General features: G+C 43.9%; 1 protein-coding gene across 5 annotated transcripts in view; it reads left to right on the top strand.

Annotated features, from left to right (window-relative positions):
- Window positions 1-22,123, top strand: part of Cacna2d3 (calcium voltage-gated channel auxiliary subunit alpha2delta 3) — an 854,380-nt gene that overhangs the window by 207,179 nt on the left and 625,078 nt on the right. For all 5 annotated transcript variants that reach the window (XM_076544133.1, XM_076544132.1, XM_076544131.1 and 2 more), the window contains exon 3: window positions 5,498-5,614. In XM_076544133.1, coding sequence (XP_076400248.1) covers window positions 5,498-5,614 — 117 coding nt within the window. The remainder of the gene's footprint in view (window positions 1-5,497; window positions 5,615-22,123) is intronic.

The raw sequence follows: 22,123 nt of genomic DNA, 5'->3' as shown, positions 1-22,123 counted from the left end.
GGGAATGGAACGGGCCTTTCAAAACAAGTCTGAAAATATTTGGCCTGTCAATCTGTTGTCTCTCTACCCTGAAAAAGTCCAAAAGTCTGAGCAATTAGATGTCAGGCCTTTTTAGGTTTAAAGTCTCTCTCCAAATCTTTGGCTTTCACCAGCTAAGTAAAACCCTCTTTGACTCAGTTTCCCACTACAGCACACTGGTAACACCAGCCCTCCGCAGAGCAATGAAGCGAGCACCAGGAGATTCAGGAAAGATGTTCAGTGCAGGCTTGAACTGACTGAGTGGACAAGACTCAGACTCCCCCTGTATAAAATATGTTCCTGAAGACTTTTAGGCTGTTTGGATCATGGAACATTTTTCTTTTTCCCTCAACTTTGGCAGATACTTTTGCTGGGTATAGTAGTCTAGGTTGGCGGTCATGGTCTTTTAGTACTTTCAGTGTATTTGCTACAGGTTCTTTTAGCTTCCAGAGTTTCTATTTAGAAATCAGGTGTAGTTCTGATGGGTTTTCATTTATATGTGATTTTTTTGGGTAGCTTTCAATACTTTTTCTTTTCTGTAGATTTAGTGTTTTGACTATGATATCAACTTGAGAGTGGGGGCGTGGGAGGGATTCTAGGGTGGCTAGCTGGGAGGATCTGTAGTGGAGGAAAGAGAGAGGAGAAGTGATGTATTCTGTATCAGTTAAAAACATTTAAAATAGATAAATAAGTAAAACAAGAAGGGACCCCTATTATGTTCTAAATAGAACAACTAATTTCATAACCCTTAATTTTTAAAATGATTGACTCAGCATAAAAGTTGGAAAAATAAAGGTTTAAAAAAAGAGAAGAGAGAAAAACATCATTTGTGGTTGCATAGCTTGCTTCAAACACACTAGATGTCTTTTAGCTGCGTGTATGCAGATTAATGATTCAAAACAGAAATGCGTCAATGGCTGCTTGTATTATATCGCAATATACTATATACATTTTCCCTTCATTCTGTGATACAGATTGGTGTGGATGTGTGGGATTCATGCAGTTGCTAAGGTTGGACTGATCTCCTTTGTGGGTTCCTTTCTAAGGCTTTTGCTGCATGCTATTGCTGTAGGCCACTCAGGGCTTACTGCTGATTCCAGACACTCATTGGTTTTCTCTCCCTGTTCTTCAAATTTTTCTGATTCCAGCAACTTGAAACATTTCCTGGCAAGACCAAAGCATTCACTTGTCCTGATTCCAGCAGGCACTAGCATCCTTAGAAGACGGCATCTTCCTCAGGGCAGGAAGAGAGTAGTGTACACTTGGTTCATTAGCAATGGGAGTCTGATGGCATATGGGCTGCAGAGAAAGCAGGCAGGTAGGAAGGAAACAGTGAACGGCTGAATTTGTCCCCGATCTGGGATCTTGGATTGGTACATGTTGTGTTGAGATTAGGAACTGTAACATGACCACAAATTGTCCAGGAGGTCAGTCAGTTCAGCAGCTCCTTCTCACAGAGAGAGTTCATGGGAGAGATGCAGGGATATCTTACTGGAATGTCAAGGGTTCAGTAAGCCAGTTCCCTTCTGGATGCTTAGAAGGGAAACACATCCAAACACTGAATACTGGAGCCTGATAAGAAAACCAAAGGGTCAGATGAGGATTCACTGAAGGCTGAGATTCATTTCACCCTTTCTGTAAACACACACACACACACACACACACACACACACACACACACACACACACACACACACAATTGTATTTTCAGTACTTAATTAGCCTTGGGCATAAAACCTAGCCCCTGCTGTGAATTTTGGAGCACATCTGACAAGCAGAGGAAATCCCCTGGCTAGCTTTTGAACTTAGTAAAAATTTCCAGTGATTGTCACTGAAGTTTTATTCAGATACCAGAACCCTGTTAGCCAGGGTTGGGCTATCCTGGGTCCCATATCCCAGGCCAACGCATCCCACTTCCCACAGGTGGGAGATGTCACCATTAGAGAGCTGAAGGACAGCACACCTCCTTCCTTACCTGTATCTCAGTTTTCATCACATTGCAGTGTATCATATTCATCATCGTCGTCATCATCATCATCACCACCACCACCACCACCACCACCATTATCATCTCCTATCCGCTTGGCATCACGCTTTATTCAGAGAATCTCTATGAGTATGAGCTGTGGATCAGTAACCATAAGGACTTGGCACTGCCTCCTGGGCCACCTCAGCTACAGTACTGTGACAGTTAAGTCCAGCCTTTTCTGCCTGGGTTTTGAGTGTTGGGACATAGGTGCAACATTGCAGGGATCATAACAACTTTGATGTGAAGGAGGAAGAGGACACTGCGAGAAGGAGGAACAAAGATTTTTCTGGATAGATTCAAGAGAGAGACCCCAAGAGTAACTCATGTGATCCTTACATATGCTCTTGGGCATTGGGGAGAAGGATCAACCTGTAACTCCTGGCATTTCACAGGCCCTTGCATTCATAGCAACTCAGAAATATCACAGCAGATCTCTACCTTTCTTCACTCTCAGGTGACTAAGAATAGCATTTATATTCCTAGTCACCTTCATTCTAAGAACGCGTTGGTCCTGGTGTTCAGGTCAGAGGTTTTAGTGTCCAGCAACAGTGTCTCCTCTTGCCTTCATCCTCTGCTGGTGTCTGGTTGTGGGTGTTGCTGTTGGAGGGAGAGTGGGATTTGGTGCTTGTAGAATACAAGGTCCCATGGCCGTGCTCACTGCCGGCTGTTAGGGGTTTCCCTTACGTCTTAGGAATCTGGGAAATCCTTGCTGACATTCACTCATTTCCCTGTGCTCTCTACCTTTGTCCTCAAGCCAGAAGTGGTTTTCTTTTTGTTGTGTGGTGCCAGGGGTCCAACCTGCACATCTGAGGCCAGAGCTTTACCCCCGGAAAAATATGCCCACCCTCTCAACTTCTCCTAAAATAGAGCTCTGTTGTATTGCCTCAAAGGGTTTGTAAATTGGAGCTGGAAAAGGATGTGTTTTGAGTGACACATGGCCACATATTACTTTCGTAGCTGAGCCTTGGGTAGAAGGCTGGCCTCTGCTGGCCAGGAAAAATGGTGCCTCTCTCTAGTTCCCACATTTGAAGGTAGAAGTGGGGGAGTGAAGAGAAGATATATATTTATGCCTTGGGAATTATCCTGCCATGTGCTTATACCTATCACTTAAAAAATAACTCTCCCAATACCCCAGAGCCAAGCTGCAGCATGTACCCGGAGTTTTTCCTAAGTTGAAGCTTGAGGTGGGTTTCAAGTAAAGCAACATATAGTCCCCACAACTTCAGTGCCTCAGCCTTTTTATAAGGACATGAGCATCATGATGCCATTTTCACATGGGCATAAGAATATTGTGAACTCCTGTTGGAATTCTCAATAAGAAACAGCATTCTTGTCCAATGGGAACAAAATTAAGTCTTTATTCAAATCAACTTTTGTCTTACGATCCTTTTATCTTCTTACAAAGTACTAAAGTCCATCAGAGCTTTTGTTCATGTGTGTTATATCTATTGATATTTATCATATTAAATTTTAAAACTAAGACATTTAAAGAGAAACTAGTTGAAAAGATAAAAATGTGTTATGTAAGTAATGTGTTTTATGAACAATAGCTGGTATGCATTTCTCCCTTTATTGGCAAATTTCTTTAATGTTTGACCTGAGCAAAGACAGGTGGATTCTCACACATGTGTCGGTGTCAATCTGTTGCATTTGTTGATATCCATGAGGTAAGCCAGCTTCACTAGAGATGCTGTTGGAAAAAAGCCTCCATGGACCTCTGAGAATGTCTGAGGAACCTTCTGGAGTTTTTGGACCACTTTTATATTTGCCTCTTTAAACAGATTAGTTATCATAGTATGTAATTACCTTCTAAATTAGTGAGTGGTCAGTCCGTAAAATAATAGGTTTCATTGTGATATTTTCGTGTGTGTGTGTGTGTGTGTGTGTGTGTGTGTGTGTGTGTGTGGTGTGTTCATATGTGTGCAGGTGTAATGGTTTATCTTGGTTGTCAACTTGGCACAGCGGAGAGGAGGGAACATTGGTTGAGGAATTGCCCCCATCAGTGTGAACTTTGGGCATGTTTGTGAGGCATTTTATTGATTGCTAGTTGCTAGAGTAGAGCCTGGCACACTGTTTGTGGTGACTCCCCTGGGTAGGTGGTCCTAGGTTACACATGGAAGTGAGCTGAGCAGAAGAGTAAGCAAGCTAATAAGCAGCATCCTCCATGGTCTATGCATCATCAACTCCTACTTCTGGATTTCTGCTCCAGTTCCTGCCCTGATTCCCTCAATGGTGTACTGTTAGGTGGAAATTAAGTTGAAATAAATCCTTTCTCACCCTTTTGATCTGAGCGGTTTATCACAGCAACAGGAAGCTCACCAGGACAGCAAGTGAGCATGTATGTGCCTGTGTGCACAGCCAGAGGAAACTGTAGACACCTTCTACCTTGTCCTTTCTGTTTTCTGTTCTTTCTTCTCTAAGGCAAGGCCATTCACTGACCTGGGGCTTGCAAGGCATTGTAGGATAGCTGGCCAGCCAGCCTCAGGGAGTCATTTGTCTTCATCTCCCAAGCGGTGGGATTACAAGTGTGTGCCACCCTGCCTGGCGGTGGCAGTGGTGGGGGGTGGCTGTTGCTGCTGTTTTCCTCTTCCTCTTCCTCCTCTTCCTTCTCCTCCTTCTTCCTCTTCCCTCCTCCTCCTTCTTTCTCCTCCTCCCCTCCTCTTTTCCTTCTCCTCTCCTCCTTTCCTCTTTCTCTTCTCCTCCTCCTTTTTCATTATTATGATTTATTTGTGTTAGATATGGAACTCAAATCCTGGTGCTTGCATGGCAAGGACTTTTCTGAGTGACCTATCTCCTTAGCCCCATTGTGACATTTTCATGTGATGCTACAGTTTGATGGTATTCATCCTCTCACTCTCTTTTGGTCCACCCTTCCCTCCTGCTAATCTCTCTTCTCTTCCCACATACCTCTGCTTTCATGTTTTACTTCCAAGAGAAACAAAACAAAACAAATCACAGGCTCCACATCTGAGAGAAAACATGCGTTAGTGAGTGGACCCAGGGCCATATCCATGCTGAGCAAGCACCCCACCACTGAGTTATATCCCCAGGCCAGCAGGCCAGTATTAGGCTTTTGGAGTATGGCTTGTTTTGCTTAACACGATGATCTGATTTCTAGTGTTTGATGGATTTTTAAAGAAAAAACTGTCTTAAATTGAGATGATGAGGAAACCATGAGTCATATTGGCCCCTTAGGACATTCCTTAGATGTGACAGCCTTTGATTAGCTGACAAGTGTTCCTTTCCTGGGTGCTGCTTCAGCTTCCGGTCAGAGCCAGACGCACTTTTCATGTTTCTGTTTGATTTAGTGATTGTCAAATATAATCTACTGTCTCCAACTCCCAACAGACAATGACGTTGATAAAGTTTTATTTTTATATCCATCAGAGGACATCATACATGTGGTACCTTGGAATCACTTGTCTCTAATACTGCCCTCTCTTCTTTCAGAAATACAAAGAGTATGAGAAAGACGTTGCTATTGAAGAAATCGATGGTCTCCAACTGGTGAAAAAGCTGGCTAAGAACATGGAGGAAATGTTTCACAAGAAGTCTGAGGCAGTGCGGGTGAGTCTTAGAGGGTCTACAATATGTTGTCCAAAGACACACAGGAGGCTAGCTCTTCTGGACTGTTGGTCATGAACCCAACTTACAAAGTTTGCCCACTACGTGAATGTTCTTGTTTGCTTATTTCTTCTTTCTGGTGACCAAGAAAAGCAGTTCCTCGTTGCCCTCTTCACACATGGGATTCCGATGCCAGCTTTTCTCTTTGGCTGTTATGCCTTCAGCATAGGGGCTGCAGAGGATGGGTCCCTAACGCTGATGCTCTCACTAACTTCTCCTGATCACTCAGGGGAACACTGGGGCTCACTGTACACCTCTAAAACATTTTTTTAAAAAATGACTGCCACTGTGTGGAACTGAATACATGGAGGGGGGCAGATGAAGTCTGGAAGAAGTTGGATATTCTTCTTGCTTTACTGGACCATTACTGAGATTACAGTGTTTGTATTGATCCAGATAGCTCACTGAGATTTCCTATCAGCCATATGAAGGGAACTGCAGTCTATGTGTGTGTGTGTGTGTGTGTGTGTGTGTGTGTGTGTGTGTGTGTGTGTGTGTGTGTGTGTATTTTACTGTTGACCAAACAGGGTATCTTATGTTCATGATTTGGGATATGTGACTGCTGTGGTATCCTATATTAAAGCTGTATTGATATATAGTTGCAAGGAAAATTGCATCCTGAAGAGTCTTTCATTCCTGTGTCTACTTTGCTTGATTTTCAGTTTTAATGATCTTCTCAATAGCATTTTGTTAGAAACAACCACTTTCTTTTCTCATGCTGAACTACCAAACCAAATTTTCTCCAAGTATTTCTGCCCAAGGTGGATAATCTCACACTTCTGTCTCTAAATAAACAGTTTTTTCTATCCATTTTTTGTCTTTGTATGAGCATGAGCTTGACCTGGGTCTAAAACCTTCCTTGTCACTCAGTAGGCTCTGTCCTGGGTAGAAAGAAGTCTCTGTGAGCCTTAATTTCTCATCTGCAGAACAGGACCATCTCACAGCTGAGGTGGGACCATGACAAAGCTTGCTGTTGGCCCAGGCCCTGCAGGAAGAGGTGCCCAGTGAGTGGCAAGTGCTGCTGTGAATGAGCTTCTTGTTGAAAGCTTCCCGATGGGAGCTCTGAAGAGCCTCTGTTCTCTGCCACAAGCATGGTATACCAGTAGTGCCCTGGGAGCTGCATGGTGGCCTTTGACCTGTCTTGCATCACTGCCCTGAAGCATCTGAGAGGACACATGCATTAGTGAGTGGATCCAGGGTCATGCATGCTAAGCAAGCACTGTACCACTGAGTTACATCCCCAGGCCTGGATTCATCTTTCTGAGTACGGCTCCTTTTTCCCCTAATGGGTATGACAGCTTGGTAGCCATTCAGACATCAGAAGCAGAACTCTGAAGTAAGAATACTGATGAAGGGCTGGAGATATGGCTCAGAAGTTAAGAGTACTCACTGCTCTTGTAGAGGTCCTGGGTTTAGTTCTGAGCATCCACAAGATAGCTCCAAACAGCCTGTAACTCCATTTGCAGAGGATCCCACACCTTCTTCTGAACTTTGCAGGCCTTGTGTGGCCATGATGCACACACACATGGAGGTAAACACAAATACACATAAACACAATAAATATTTTAAAAGAATAGTAATTTTAAAGCATCATGATGAGTTTCTGTTTACAAAATGGATGGCTTCTTGGGTAGAACTTTTAGAATATGTTGAAAAAAAAAATACAAAGCAAATTCTATCAGTTGCTTTTATCACTGGGCTGACCAAGTATGGAAAGAATCTTGAAGGGAGTGATTACTTTGTCTCACAGTTGGAGGGCATAGTCCAGTGTGGTAGAGAAGTCTGGCAGCAGATGTGTGGGGTAGCTGGTCACGTGGCACCTGCAGTCAGGAAGGAGAGAGAGGGGGGAGGGGAGGGGGTGGCTGGTGCTCAGCTCACTGGCTCGGTTGGTTTTCTTCAGTCCAGAACTGTAGCCCAGGGAGTGGGGCTACCTAGATACGGAGTGGACCATCCCATGTCAGTTAAGTCAATCCTGAAATCTCCTCACGGACAAGCCCAGGTGTTTGTCACCCAGATGATCCTAGATCCTGTGAAAATCAAGATCAACTGTCACACATAGAGAAAGTGTCATCTGGAGTTGTGACCCTGTGAGAGAAAAGTATGATTTTTGCTTTCTTGTGTACTTTCTCTATAGTCTCTTTTCTTTGCCTTTCTATGTGTGTGCTTGTATTTTTCTTCTTTTCAAATTTGAAAATTATGGCTCCTGTTGTCCTTATAATCCAGCTTTTATCCTTTCTTCGAACCATTATTTGGTAATTTCTCATGTCACTGTGTTTTGTGGTTTCCTTAGGTGGTTTATTAATTGATTCCACTGTTTCTGTTTTTACCTATTTTTACGTTTAAATTGTTTGCAGGTTTTAAAATCAATATTACTGCAGTGAATTTGCATGTATATCAATAATAAATCAAGCAATCTAGTTGGTGGGCATCTCTTTAAGGATTTTGCCAATATTTACATATCTTGTCTTTATCATAGCCCATGATGGAGGTTTTTGTTACCATCTGCAGTTTACAAAGGGGAGATGGAGAGGTTGAAGCTATATACCTTCTCTGCAGTCACATTGAGTGTGGTGCTCCAGGTCACCAGAGTCTGCATTCGTCATCACCTCCATACCTACTATCCTAGACTACATACTGTTTTCCTTAATGGGAAGTTCCAAACTGGAAGACATCTAAAATGTTCTGAACCTACCTTTAAAGTTATTTGTGCTTTAAAAAAAACCATTTTTGTTCCCATAAAATTACATTAGTTCAGAGCCCTCCAAGTGGTATGTGAGTGCTCTTTTCCTGAGTCATCCTTGCATATATACATATACATATATAGTCATAATATATTTTCAGTATCTATCTATCTATCTATCTATCTATCTATCTATCTATCTATCTATCTATCATTCTATCTATCTATCTATCTATCTATCTATCTATCTATCTATCTATCTATCTATCTATCATTCTATCTATCTATCTATTATCTATCTATCTATCTATCTATCTATCTATCTATCAATCATTCTATCTATCTATCTATCTATCTATCTATCTATCTATCTATCTATCATTCTATCTATCTATCTATCATCTATCTGTTTTTATTTTATCATTTTACTTTTTAATTTCAGGGTTCTATGTGTATGTGTGTACATATTTGTGGAAGGGGATACATGTGCCATGTTGTTCATGTGGAGGTTAGAGGTCAACTTGCAGCAGTCATCTCTTTCCTTTTGCCATATGGATCCTAGGTATCAATTCAGATGGCCAGATGCAACAAGTGAGTTTATCTGCTGAGCTAGCCTTCCCAAGAGTTGGTTTTGTTTGTTGTTATATGGTTATTATATTTTTGATATTAGGTCTGACTGTGTAGTCAAGACTCTCTGGGAGGCCTTGAGCTCACGTGATCCTCTGCTCCAGGCTCCCAAGTTCTGGGATTACAGGTGTGTCGCCACACCTGGATCATTTTCATTCTATTTTAAACAACAGTATCAGTTTGGGTGAAGAAATATTGTTTTCCTTTGCGTCTCTTTGCAAATCACAGAGTCTTAGGGAAGAAAAGAAAATAAATAGCCATTCTTTCTGTCTGTGCAGTTGATAGGCAAGAAAGGCCTGGAGTCAGGGACTTGGGGCACTTGAGGGGGTGCACATGTAGGGTGCTCCTTGGCAGAAGAACCCTAGCCAGGACCTTAACCCTTTGCAGTGTATGCAACATGGGCTGTAGACATTCTTACTGGGATTTCTGTCCTGCTCCAAGGTGGAAAACTGCTGAGGACAGCTGAGTAGCCCCGTGGATCTCTTTTCCTCTCATACCTCCTTGGAGCCATGCAGAATACATGCTTCTGGGTTTACTGAGCTCAGGATGTACCTGGCCCTGAGTTAGGAGTTTATGCCATTTAGATACACGTCAGCTCCAGGAGTTATCATTGTCCTAGAAACGAGTAAAGAGGCTGAGCTGTGGTGAAGTCATTTGCCCAGCTCACACTCCAGGACTCAGTGGGGTTTTTAATTTTGGCATCCTCAAGGAAAGAGTACAGCTGTGCTTCATGTCCCTGCAATGTCTGATGCCTGACAAACAAAGCATGCCATGCACTTCTGGATAAGGATTTTCCATCTTGTGAGCATGTGATAGAGGAGTCCCGGGGCTGCAGGAAGCACCTGGATAGGGACCTGAGGAAGCAGGAGCTGGCTTCAGCCTCTCGGTATTGCCTATTTTGAAAGCACTTTGCTTTAAATTAGTGACATTCAAAAAAAAAAAAACAAAACAAAACAAAAAAAAAACCAAAACATTTGATGTGGTTGGCACTATTTCTTTGAGAAGAAAAAAGAAATTGCCCTGTTTGAATTGAAATGTTCCCAGGATATGGCCAGTCTGCACACTCTGAAATGCATGTTTTCCGTATTTTAAAATACACATACAGACCCTGTGTACATAAACTGGATGCTGCTGCAACTTGAGAACTGCATCCAGACCTCTATGGTTCTCACCCATGGGCTTTTTATTTTTATTGTTCTACTGATCCAGGACTTCATGCCTCCTAGGCAGTGTTTTTCCACTAAGTTTTAGCTTCCAGTGGTTTTATCTGGAGACAGTTGAGATTGGCTCAGTCCCCCTTGTGACCCATGCCCCTCTGTTGGCAGCTATTAAAAGCCACAGGGCATCTGGGATGAACTGCTGGCTTATGTTGGAGCCAAGGAAGTCATGACTGGGATTCTTCATATTTTAATGACACTTTGCTTCCTCAACAGGAAGCTTCCTTTTGGGGTCTGTGAGCATTGGAGGGGCCAAAGATCTCCAGTTTGCATTGGACCACCCCTTTCAGTACTTCACTAGAATGGTCCAATCCGAAAGGAGGATGCTCTTTTGCCAGGAATCTCATGAGGTGGACAATGGGCCGGAAACAGAACATTTTTTAGGGCTATCATTTCCCCAACTCCCCTGCCTCACCTCTAGTAATTTACATCAAACCAGAGTCCTGGGGTCCTCCATTTATGCTTCTTTGTCCCATATCATTCATCCTTGTGACTTAAGAACACATACAAGGAAAACCTGGCTTGCAAGAGACAATGACTATTCAAACTACATTGGCATATGTGGAGTGCCTTGAAGCTGTCTGGAGCCGTAGGCTGCCTTTGGCTTTCGTCGGTAGATCCCATTAGAATTGGGGAGACCGGACTCCAGTAAACCAGCCCTTTAACACACACAGCCTGTCATCTCCGGGCTGTTGAACAATATTGTTCTTTCTCTCTGTCTCTCTGGCTTGATTTCATCATTCTCCTCCATCATTTTTCCCAGTGATTAGTTGAATCAGAGTGATTTTATCATGCTTGGGCCCGATTTGAATTCTTCTCCACTGTGCAATTATCCTATCATAGAAAGTCCTATTTTCTGCCCGTCAGATGTCTGAGGTAAATGTGAAACCTAAAGTGGCCTGCCCATTATATAACCTCTGTCATACAGCTGGTAATGGACTACATGCAACTTTTTTTTTTTCCGGACTAGCAAATTATAAATAACCTTAGCCTCCATAATTGCCATTAACATAATGGTGCCATCATTATGACAGCTTCTCTTAACTCTATTTTATAGCAAATTTTCATGCCATGGGTAGTTTGAATAATTTTTGTGAATCCGCTCAAAGGCTAGCTCCAGGTTGTTTGAAGGAGCAAGACCGCCGCTTTCTTTTGTATATAGCAGTCATGGGTTAGGCATAATCTCTCTATTTCTCTATTCAAATATGTACATGTTATCCAGCCCTCAGTGGGTGTTGCTGAGCAGTTTATATCAAGTTTCCACTTCCTTTGAAGGGTCAAGAAGTGGAATCAAATTGTTTTTAGTTTATTAGCATCTCAAGGAGCTTTTCCAAATTCCAGATTTAGCAGAAATAATATGCACCTGTCTCCTGCCAGTGGCACTCTCACTGGGCCATTCTAAGTGACACCTGGACTGCTTGTCTGTGACATAAGTCAGAACTTATTTGAGATGTTGACAGAAGGCAAATTTGGCATTGCTGAGCGGCTGATGGCAAGAAAAGCACCCTGATTTGAGCAGAGGAGGAAGGCGATGGATAGGCTATTACCTGGTCTTGGTTATGTGGGCAGGCAGCCTTTGTCTTTCAGATCTGGCCCTTCACTGGGAGCAGCCAAAACTGTCAGTCACCTGGAGGCATCTGCTCTAGCTCTAGGGAACTCTGAGTAGGCAGAGCCACTGTGGAGAACTTGTGATTCTTCGGTACGCCCTCATTTCTGAAATGTGGCATCTGTAGAATGACTTTTGCCTTGGGTCATGCAGAGACACTCCACCTTTACCGGCTAGATTTGGGCAGACTTGTAGCCCCTTCCCCCATTTCCTCAGGGGTCCTGGTTGCTGCAAAGGTTAGGATGGGCTTTGCGCTGAGTCCTACAGAGCTTAGACACCCATGAACTTAAACACATCTCCAGGAGAGAGGGGTAGGGAAGCATGAAAAGGTAGTGCCTATTTTGGTAGACTATCAAGCAGAACTAAATACTTAATTGACTATTGGAATAGTCTGTAGTATCTGACAAAATGAACTTCAAGGAGGACAGGGAGGAGACATAGGACACAAGTTGTAACTACACTCACGACACGAAGAGTTTGTTTTCAAACCTTCAATGAGATATTTAATGAATTCCCCCAACCACTGGCAGCATGTCGCTGTAAATAAGCCTAACCCCCTTGCTCTTGCTTTCTGATTTCCGTTGGTAAAATGAGAAATTGGGCACTTGAAAAGTGTTTTGCTTAAGAATGCACGCTCGCTTCTTGGAGGAACTAAAGGAGACTAGACTTTGTGTTCAGGTCTCCTTCCTCCAGCTACCCGCTGTTCGCTGTGGAACTGATTCCTATTATAGCTGTGCTGTGCTAAGTAATTGCTGTTGTACAGTAATTCAATTTCAGCGCATTCACGCGCCAGTTCCCAGATAGAAGCTTATCTGGAGAAACCTCGGACTTGAAAGCTTTTTATCTAGAAATTCCACATGCCGTGAGTCACTTTTCCTAGGTAACAGATATCAGCATTTGCATTTAATAAACATTTACCTTCTCAAAAAAAAAATGAATTTCTTTCCCTTCCAGAAGAGATTTGCGCCGGTCTTCCAAGAAGCCAGAGGGTACTATTAAAGCAACTTTCTTTAGCCGTTTCTTGACTGATGTGTGTCTACATATGTATGATTATAAAATGCACCTACACTGCCATGTAAATATATACACTGCAGACACAGGAAGCTGAGGACAGCTAACACAGACTCTAGTGGCAGCAGGAGCCAGGAGTGATTAATTGTTATGGGATAGAATGAATATTTCTGGCTTCAAAACTCGTCCTTACAGGTGTTGAGACTACTGATGGGACATAGTTTCCAAATACTGTCCATTTTAAGTTAGGGATGAAATGCACAATTTTGTCGATAATTTCTAAATTGTTTCAGTAGAGGCCACACGTCCTAGAAAATAGAAATAGTACAAACTGTACACAATCGGTAAAAGGGAAGAAGAAAGAAGGGGAGGAAGAGAGAAAAAGAAAGAAAGGAAGGAAGGAAGAGAGAGAAAGAGAAAGGAAGGAAGAAAGGAAAGAAAGAAAAGGAAAGGAAGGAAGGAAGGAAGGACGCAAGAAAGAAGGAAAAAAAGAAAACACCAGGTTGGGGGGGTAGGTAGGGAAACAGGTTGGATCTAGGATCAGTTGGGGGGAGAGAATGAATGTAATCAAAACACATTGTACAAACTTTTCAAAAAATTAATAAAAATTAAATTTAAAAATTAGTAAATTGAAAAGCACAAGGCAGGAAATGTTCACAAGCATTCCTGCTTCCTTTTTGTGGATGTTGAGTCCAGAATGAGAGACACCAGGTCCTCAGGATCTGGAGTCCTCAGACACTGTTAGTCCTCAGCCAAAGGGAGTCACTGAATTTGAGATAATTTTATGTGAGCACTCGTTTATTTTATAAACCAATTTGAATTGAGCCATTCCAGAGGAGACTTTATAATGTGAACACACCACATAATATTATATATAAGTGTAATGTACAGAAACAATATATACCACCAATAAGCCAATTTATTATGACTTTCCTGTAAAAGCTTTGTCATAAGGCACAGCAAAACTAATTTTCCAACTTCAAGTGATTAGGAATCTAGATTAGAGACAGAATGAAATATATTAAGACCATGTGTCTGTCTGGCTAAACTCTAAAACCTTTCCTTGCTGCTGTTGTTAGTTTTGCTTAGATTTAAACAATGTCTCTTTTGTGGCTGGGCATGGTGGCATATGCCTTTAATTCCAGCATGTGGGAGGCAGAAGCAGGCAGAATTCTGTGGGGATCAAAGAAAGACCTGAGTGAATGTGTAAGCAGTTATAACAGGTCTTTTTTTTTTTTTTTTTTTTTGGTTTTTCGAGACAGGGTTTCTCTGTGTAGCTTTGCGCCTTTCCTGGAACTCACTTGGTAGCCCAGGCTGGCCTTGAACTCACAGAGATCCGCCTGGCTCTGCCTCCCAAGTGCTGGGATTAAAGGCGTGCACCACCACCGCCTGGCTCAGGTCTTTCTTTAGACCGCTCCTGAATAATGTCATGGAGACTTTTTTATTAATTGCGAAAGCTTGGACTTAGCTTAGGCTTGTTCCCAACTAGCTCTTAAAACTTAAATTAACCCATTTATATTAATCTACGTTCTGCCGTGTGGCTTGTTACCTCTTCTCAGTGCTATATATCCAGCTTCCTCTAAGTCTGGCTGGCGAAACTCCCAGGCCTCAGATTCTTTCTCCAAGTTTCTATCTCTCCCTGGAAGTCCCGCCTAAATACTGTTTGTTCAGCTCTTTATTAACCCAATCAGAAGGTTCCTTAGGCAGGTGAGGAAGGACAGAGACACATCTTCACACAGTGTACCAAAAGCTTATCCCAACACGCAGTGGATGACGTCCTGAGGGAATACCTATTGTTGATAATGGCCAATGCTCAGACCCATGGGAATTGGGAAAGCCTTCCTCCGGTCCGTGTATAAACGCTGACAGACTGTACAGAAGGCATCGACCACGGCTTCTCCTTTTGGGTGGTCAGAGCCTGAGACTACTGCAGACATCTATAGCTGACTCTCCCAGGTGTGCTGCACGTCATAAGTTCCAGGATGCTGTGTAGAGGGCGCAGCAGCTCTATCTATCAGTGTGAGAACAGTCTGCCCAGTCCCAGCTTTTCTGTATGTGTGTCTGTGATTTCTTCATCCTCTTGTCTGGTCAGTCAGGTATCCAGGACCAAGCCATTCTTAGATGCAGTAGGTCTCTGTGAGTTCCAGGCCAGCCTGGTCTACATAGTGAATTCCAGGACAGCCAGGGCTGTCTAATGAGACTCTGTCGTAAATAAGATTCTTTTTTTTTTTTCCTGTTTCTTGTTTCCAGACCAGCTTGATAATTAACTTGGGAGTTTGTCCATTAGATGAAATGGGCTTGAGATAACAACACACTGATTTTCTTACATGAAGCAGAGGAAAACAAAGCCCTCCAAATCCAAACCCAGATAGCTAGGTGAAAGCCAGAAATGTCTGTATTGTAGTCTCAAACAAGACTGTTAGATCAGACACAGACTAATGGGCCAGCAGACAAAAGGACACACGAGCAATGACATGAAGTCATTATTACCATGTGCCCAGATTAAAGAACACGTAATGGGTATATAATATTTATAATATATTATGTTTATAATAAAGCAGACTGCTCTCAGCAAAAGCAAGGTAAACAGTTTACATTTTGGTGTCTGTGTAAAGAGTGACCCAATGAAAGACAAAAAGAACAAAAGGTAAACTCTACTTACACAGATCAGAGTAATTTCTTTCCCAGTTTTAAGAGTGAGTCTGCAGGAAGGGGACACCCTTAGGAATGAGCATTTCTGAGAAAAGCCAGAAAATCTTGTCAGTAGAGTTCTGTGACACTCCTCAGAGAATCCCAGTGAGGGACCCTCAGAGGGGCAGCGTTCTGCCCAGGGTTTGCCCGTGAGTGTAGGTAGTGCTTCTCCCACTAGGGCTTATCTTCAAGGAGGCTTTTGAAACAACTTGCCTCACTTGGGGTTACTGGAAAAGAGGGCAGATGGGAAGGATAGAGAAGGAGGAAGACGCTGGGTCACAGTCTAGGTGAGACTAAGGAGTGAGGGCCTTCCTTTAAATTTAGTAGAAGTCCCAGTGCTCGGGAGGCAAAGAAAGGGATGGTCCCTGGGGCCCACTGACCAGCTGCTCTAACCTAACTGCTGAGGTCCAGGTCAAGGACAGGCCCCATCCCAGAATCACACACACACACACACACACACACACACACGCACGCACGCACGCACGCACGCACGCACGCACGCACGCACGCACATTCCTGCTGCACTTGTATGCATCCATCCATGCATAAAACAAAAACAAAGAATTTGAGAATGTCAAATAGTCCTTATTTTTAAAAGCACTGGGATGTTCAGTTAACATACTAACTGAATGCAAAACCAGCTGAAGTACTAACTGGTATTTCCCCCCCTATGACCCTCTTCTTTGAATTTCTCTCCCATTTTAGTGTCTTGTTTGTTCTCTGAGAATGCCAGCCTTCTGTGCTAGCTGAAGGGAATGGTGTTTGGTATCAGGGTTCTGTGCTGCTTGTGGCTGTAGCTTCCTTGACCCCCACCCCAAGGTTAGCTCCTCCCACTGTATCTTGGGATTTGAGATATAGAGTGAATATTCCGTGTCTGTCTTTATGGCTGAGTTTCCTTCCCACCTGAGAAGGGTCTCTGCTGTCTCGAACCTCCCCGGGAGTGCACATTCCGGGGGCTTTTCCTTGACACCTCTACCATGTTGAACTGGAGGGAACAAGGTATGTGGATGTTTTGTGTTTTGATGATCTGGCACTTGTTCTATTTTTTAACTAAAAATGAGCAAGATTGTAACAGGGAAGGCACAGAAAACACAATTATCTATTTGAGGAAAGACAGGAGAAAAGGCTGAATGTTCTCAGATACATGCTCTGACTGGATATTCCTAAACAACTACAATTCTCTAAAAAAAAAAAATCAGAAAATAACCAACAGCCATCTCAGAATAAACCAGTGGACTATTGTACAAAACAAATTGGTTATCTGGGCCACAGAAAGAACTCATCAAAATCCACACAAGGAAGCAGGGTTGTTTGGGCACCAAGGCCCGTGCTGGTACCTAACACCAATCCTGTTATTCTTTCTGTATTGTGTTATCCAAGGCTTGTCCTTGGAGCCCCACATGGGATGCCAAAACCCTGATACAAAACACAGTTATTAACTCAGGGGGAATAAGAGATCATTTATTATGAGCCAAATATGAGTGGCCCAGGCAGCCCAGGAACATGGATTTGGATTGCTTCAAATAGCATGTTTAAGCATAGACTCAGCTAAGTGGACACTTACTGTCACAGAAGGAGGAAGTTATTAACCACAGCATTTACCTAACTTATTTGTGGTAGCTCCAGCAGGTGGACCCGGTCAGGTGGGTGGAGCTCAACTGTAGTCTCGGACGCTGTTGTCTGATGACATTCTTAGATTTGGGGTTGGTGGGAGGCAGGGTTCAGTTAAGTCACAAAGGGTTTGCCCGGTAGTTAAAAGGCTGTGAACCATATACAGTAGGTAGGTGAGGTGGCTTTGAGCGGATTAAAGATAGTCTAAGGTGATTCTGGCTCTGGATCTCGGGCATTTCAGCTCTCCACAGTCCCAGAGCTTGAAGCTGCCAGTCAGCCTTGTAGAATATTCATAATATGTGTGAGCTTTTTTACCCACTTGGGAATTTCTGTGTCCAATGTGTTTAATGCCAAGTAGTTGGCAGCCAGCATTTAAAAACAATACATATTGTAAACATTTTTACATGATGATGAATATAGGTTTCTCTTAGCTTTCATAATTATAGAATAATGCACTCTCTGGCGTTACAGACAAGCGGTTCTCTTGAATACTGAGGCCAAGTGCAGGCCTTTCACCGTTACTGGCAACAACATAATATCTTCTCCCGTAAAGAAATTTGGCCTTGTATTTGACGCAGAATCAAGGCTCTGGGCCTGAGTTGCCAGGCTGCTTCCTGTGGGATCGGTGAGACACTGTTTTTGCGCTGTCCTCCCTCAGTGGCCATTAGTTGACCTTTGGCCTTCGTCATCCTATAGGCAGGAAGTGATGATTCACGTCCTCTGTGACTTTTCCTCGGTGCTGGTAGGTCTCTTCCAGCTTCCTATTGGGGTGTGAAGCAAATGACACCAAATCAGAGAGAACAGCTTGAGAGTGGGCCGGGCCAGGGAAAACCTCACCCTCTAACAGGGAGGTCTGGAGCTCAGGCACTCTGACTGACGTGTTTGGGGAGCCTCCCCTTCTCTTTATCGTCCTGTATACTAGGCTTCCTGTGTGGGGGTGCAAGCTGTTTAGATGAGTTCTGGAAACCCCAGCTTCTCAGTGTTGTCATAACCACAGTGTTTGAGATCCCTCTTCTGAAGGAGAAATCCCCCCGTTGCAGGAAAAGGGACACTTGGCCACCCCCTCCTTCGAAAAGTCCCACTCTCTGTGCCTTTTGGGCACATACGCTGAGTCCCCAAATCACCTTGGCCTACTCTTCCTAAAGGTGCTGCATACTCATTAGCCATCTTTATACATGCTCATTGCTTACTTTTTTTATTTACCATTTTGGCTAACTGCCTATTCACCCTTACCCATGTTAATGCTGTGCTGTGTGTTTTCTTGATTCCAGTGTTAAACCTGACCAGTGTCAAAACCTACAGAGTGCTCACCAAGGCTTTGCTACTTGACTCACAGATCTCCACTCTGGGGTCAAGATCAACCAAACCTTGAGTGACATATGCTGTAACTCTTTCTTGTGGCCAGAAAAAGCCTGAGTAAAGAGAGATATACTTGAGTTGAACTGCAGAGAAGTCTTGGGGTCTTCCAGACCCTCCCCTGTCTCTTTCACGTGAATGAGCTATCTGCACGACACCCATGCCAAGCTGGGTTCTGCTTAGACCAACTATGAACTTGGACCAATCTCCCCTAGTGGGGCCTCTCCTGAAGTAGGTGAGTGGAAGGGGCAGAGGTTAGACCAAATCTACTGCTCTGATATTAAAGATTTCCAGAGAGAGAGAGAGAGAGAGAGAGAGAGAGAGAGAGAGAGAGAGAGAGAGAGAGAGAGATAAGAAAGCTCTTCTCTTTCTCGACCTTCCTTCCTTCCTTCCTTCCTTCCTTCCTTCCTCCCTCCCTCCCTCCCTCCCTCCCTCCCTCCCTCCCTTCCTTCCTTCCTTCCTTCCTCCCTTCCTCCCTTCCTCCCTCCTCCTCATTTCTTTTTCTCCCTCCATTCCTCCCCTCTTCCTTCCATTTATCCTTGTCTTCTCCTCTCCCTCCCTCCCTTCTCTCTCTCTCTCTCTCTCTCTCTCTCTCTCTCTCTCTCTCTCTCTCTCTTTCTCACACACACACACACACATACACACACACGTATGAGAGAGAGAGACAGAGGCAGAGAGAGAATGAGGACCCTGATTCCTGGAGAACTGTAGGAGGAAGTCAGCCTTGGGAGGCCTTCACTCAACAGAGGAGCTCACGTATGCCCCCAGTATGCCCCCCCCCCCATGTTCATCCCTGTGCCTGGCCGGAGCCCTGAGCAGGATGCTGGAGTGTGGAGCTGAATGCCCAGGAGCTTGTGTTCACTTCTTCACTTGCAGCAGGTGGTGAGCATGGATGGCTCACTCCCTGTGAAGTACAACAGACTGGATTCTAAGCCTGTACAAGAGGTCTTCATAAACTTGGTGGCTGTTCCCTGAGAGGTCAGAGAGGAGGATTTTAGAGCAGTCCGCATCTGTTCCAGGACGGGTCCCAGCTGTGGAGTGGCTGAATCAGAGTAACGGCTAAAATCCCTGCTCCAAGTCATCACCACTGTCATCACGATGTGTGGAGAGTTGCAAGTGTTTTACCCCAGTGTCTATTATTCAATCCCCTACTAGAACCAAGAGGTCATCAGGGAGGAACCCTGACACCGTGTTCCCTTTGTTTAGTGAATGTCCGAATGAATGTACTTGCCACATGGTCATGATGCTGTGATGGGGTGAGCACCCCACGCTGGAGGAAGCTTTGTTCCAAGACGGAGTGGTGAAGGGCCACAGCATTGCCATGAGTGCCACCTTAGCCATCCGTTCTCTGCCCTGGAGGATCTATTGCTCCTGGGTTCCACCCATGGAGTTTACATTTGGTTTCTGTTATGGAAACAGAGGAGGAAAACGAAAAAAGAAAAATCTCTGTGTTCATAGCAAAATGTCATTTAAAAACCTACTTCCCACTTTTCATTGCTTGTTTTTATTCTCCCTTTACAAAATCTGGTTTTGAAAGCTTTCCAGGGGCTTTGCTTGAGAGCAAGTGGTCCAAGCATCCTGGAAAAGAGGACTGTGGCCATGGAATGCTCACCTCATATGAAATTACAGCACTGTTTTCTGCCATTAGCCAAAGAGCGCTTACGTCCCACCAGGAAGTCTCTACAGAGACTGTGTAATAACCCTACCTATGCTCTTGGGCCATCTGGTTCCTTGGGTTTAGGAGCTCGGGGCTGCTCTGGAGGAGGAATGCATGCCTAGTCTACAGCTCAGCCTGAGCGGGTGGGCTGGGCTGGCTGCGGAAGGCAGGGCTGCACCAAGGGCCTTGTTCCAGCCTGGTGTTTTCAAAGTAAAATGTTGTTCCAACACACTGGGCTAGGCAGGAAATAATGTCACTTAATTTATACTCAGCCACAGCGAAAGAAATCTTAAAAGGTTTGTGGGTGGCAGGAAATTACAGCGAATTACTGACATGTCACCATCAAAAGATTCAAATGACAAAATAAAACCATAATAATTGCAGTAATAATAATAACAATAATAAAAGACCACTGGTTCTGATTGTATAAATTACTAACAGCAGAACAACTGTTTCTGGCAATATTTTGAATGCACATTCACTATGTGCAACTGGAGACTGTTGGTGGCCTTGGCGACAGCTTTGGGGTCGTTACTCAGTTTCCCCTATGGAGAACAGGAGCAGCTGGGCCTGCAAACAGTGAAATTATTTACGCTCTCTAAATTAGGTTAGGAGTGGAAAATGAAAAGGTAGTTAGGGATTCATTGGTGTTTCATTTACGCTGCATTCAGCAGACAGATGACAGCCCTCGCTGGTAATCAGAGGCTTTGTTCAAAATCAGCTAGAAGGTCGTTCGCTGCACGTCCCTGGCTCGCTGGCTGCTTGAATAGACGCTGTGTACTGCTTTGTACCATCAGGAAGAAATATGGAGAGATTTCTTCATATGCTTTTTAATTGATTTTTTTTTTGTATCAGTTGGTGAAGCTAATCAACTCTGGGGGAATATTCCGAGAGCCTTTCTTGTCCCACACAGTGACTCTGGGTCATTTTATTAGTTCAAAAGAGACAGCTCCACGAGCCTTCTGGAAGCCTCAGGTGGAGGAGAGATGAAAATCTAGGTCATCATGGGAGTGGCTTGGGCATCCCACACCAGCCAATGAGATGTCTTCTCACCCCTGAGCAGGGAGTGCAACTCGTGAAGAGTTGTGGCTATGCAGACAGTGGCCCCCAACATATTCACCCGGAAGTGAGTGAACAAGGGGCTCCTGCGGAAAGCTGGGGAGCTTGAAGGAAAGCAGGGCATGCAGGCAACTTTGTGGCTTCTTTCAGGCTGCTGTGGAGTCCAGTCTGCCTACCTGCCTGTGCAGCCTGTTGCTGTGGTGGCCGTGGTCTGAGGATGGTGCACAGCCCTTGTGCTGGAGAGAGGGAAATCAGAATTGGCCCCTTAGGTCAGCTGTGATAGAGATGATTTAGTACTAGGGGAGACCCAGCCTTTGCTTGGCAAAGGTGAACATCGGTGGCCATTGTCCTCGATCTACTCTCGTGTGTGTGAGAGTCGGTTACAAACACATGTGATGGTGAATCGCTTCATTCTCGTGGTATTGCTTTAGGAGAGATGGGCAAAGAAAGAGGGGAAACTGTATCCCTATGTGCCTGTGACCCTAGGCCTGTCCTGATCTGTTTGCATAGGCTTTAAGGGCAAGGAGGAATTATATATGAAATTAGAAGAATAATGTTACTTTTATGTAGCTGTTAAAGTACTGACGTAGATCTGTTTTTATTTACTGTTACAGAAAGCTCGCTCATATGATAAAAAGATCTTGTCACAAAGCAATATGCATAGTTTCCTACCAGTGGTCTAAATAAAAGTTTGTATCTATATAAAGAAATTCGGAAGAGTAAATTCCTAAAATTTACAGTTGCTGAAACGAGAAACACGAAGTAATATAAAATACCTGGATTTAAAGCTTAAGAGATGGAGAGGTGTGGTCATCCAGGGCTCTGCTAACATAGAGCTTAACCTCACCGGACTGCCTGGTCCACTGATGTCCACTTAGTTCCCAGGTATAGCTATTCCTACTCTGTTCTTGAAATCACTGAGTTTATAACCAACATA

This window comes from Peromyscus maniculatus, chromosome 9, assembly GCF_049852395.1.
Source record: "Peromyscus maniculatus bairdii isolate BWxNUB_F1_BW_parent chromosome 9, HU_Pman_BW_mat_3.1, whole genome shotgun sequence".
Classification (NCBI taxonomy): Eukaryota; Metazoa; Chordata; class Mammalia; order Rodentia; family Cricetidae; genus Peromyscus; species Peromyscus maniculatus.
The sequence above is the reverse complement of the archived record's forward strand: the minus strand, read 5'-3'. Positions and strand labels throughout refer to the sequence as shown.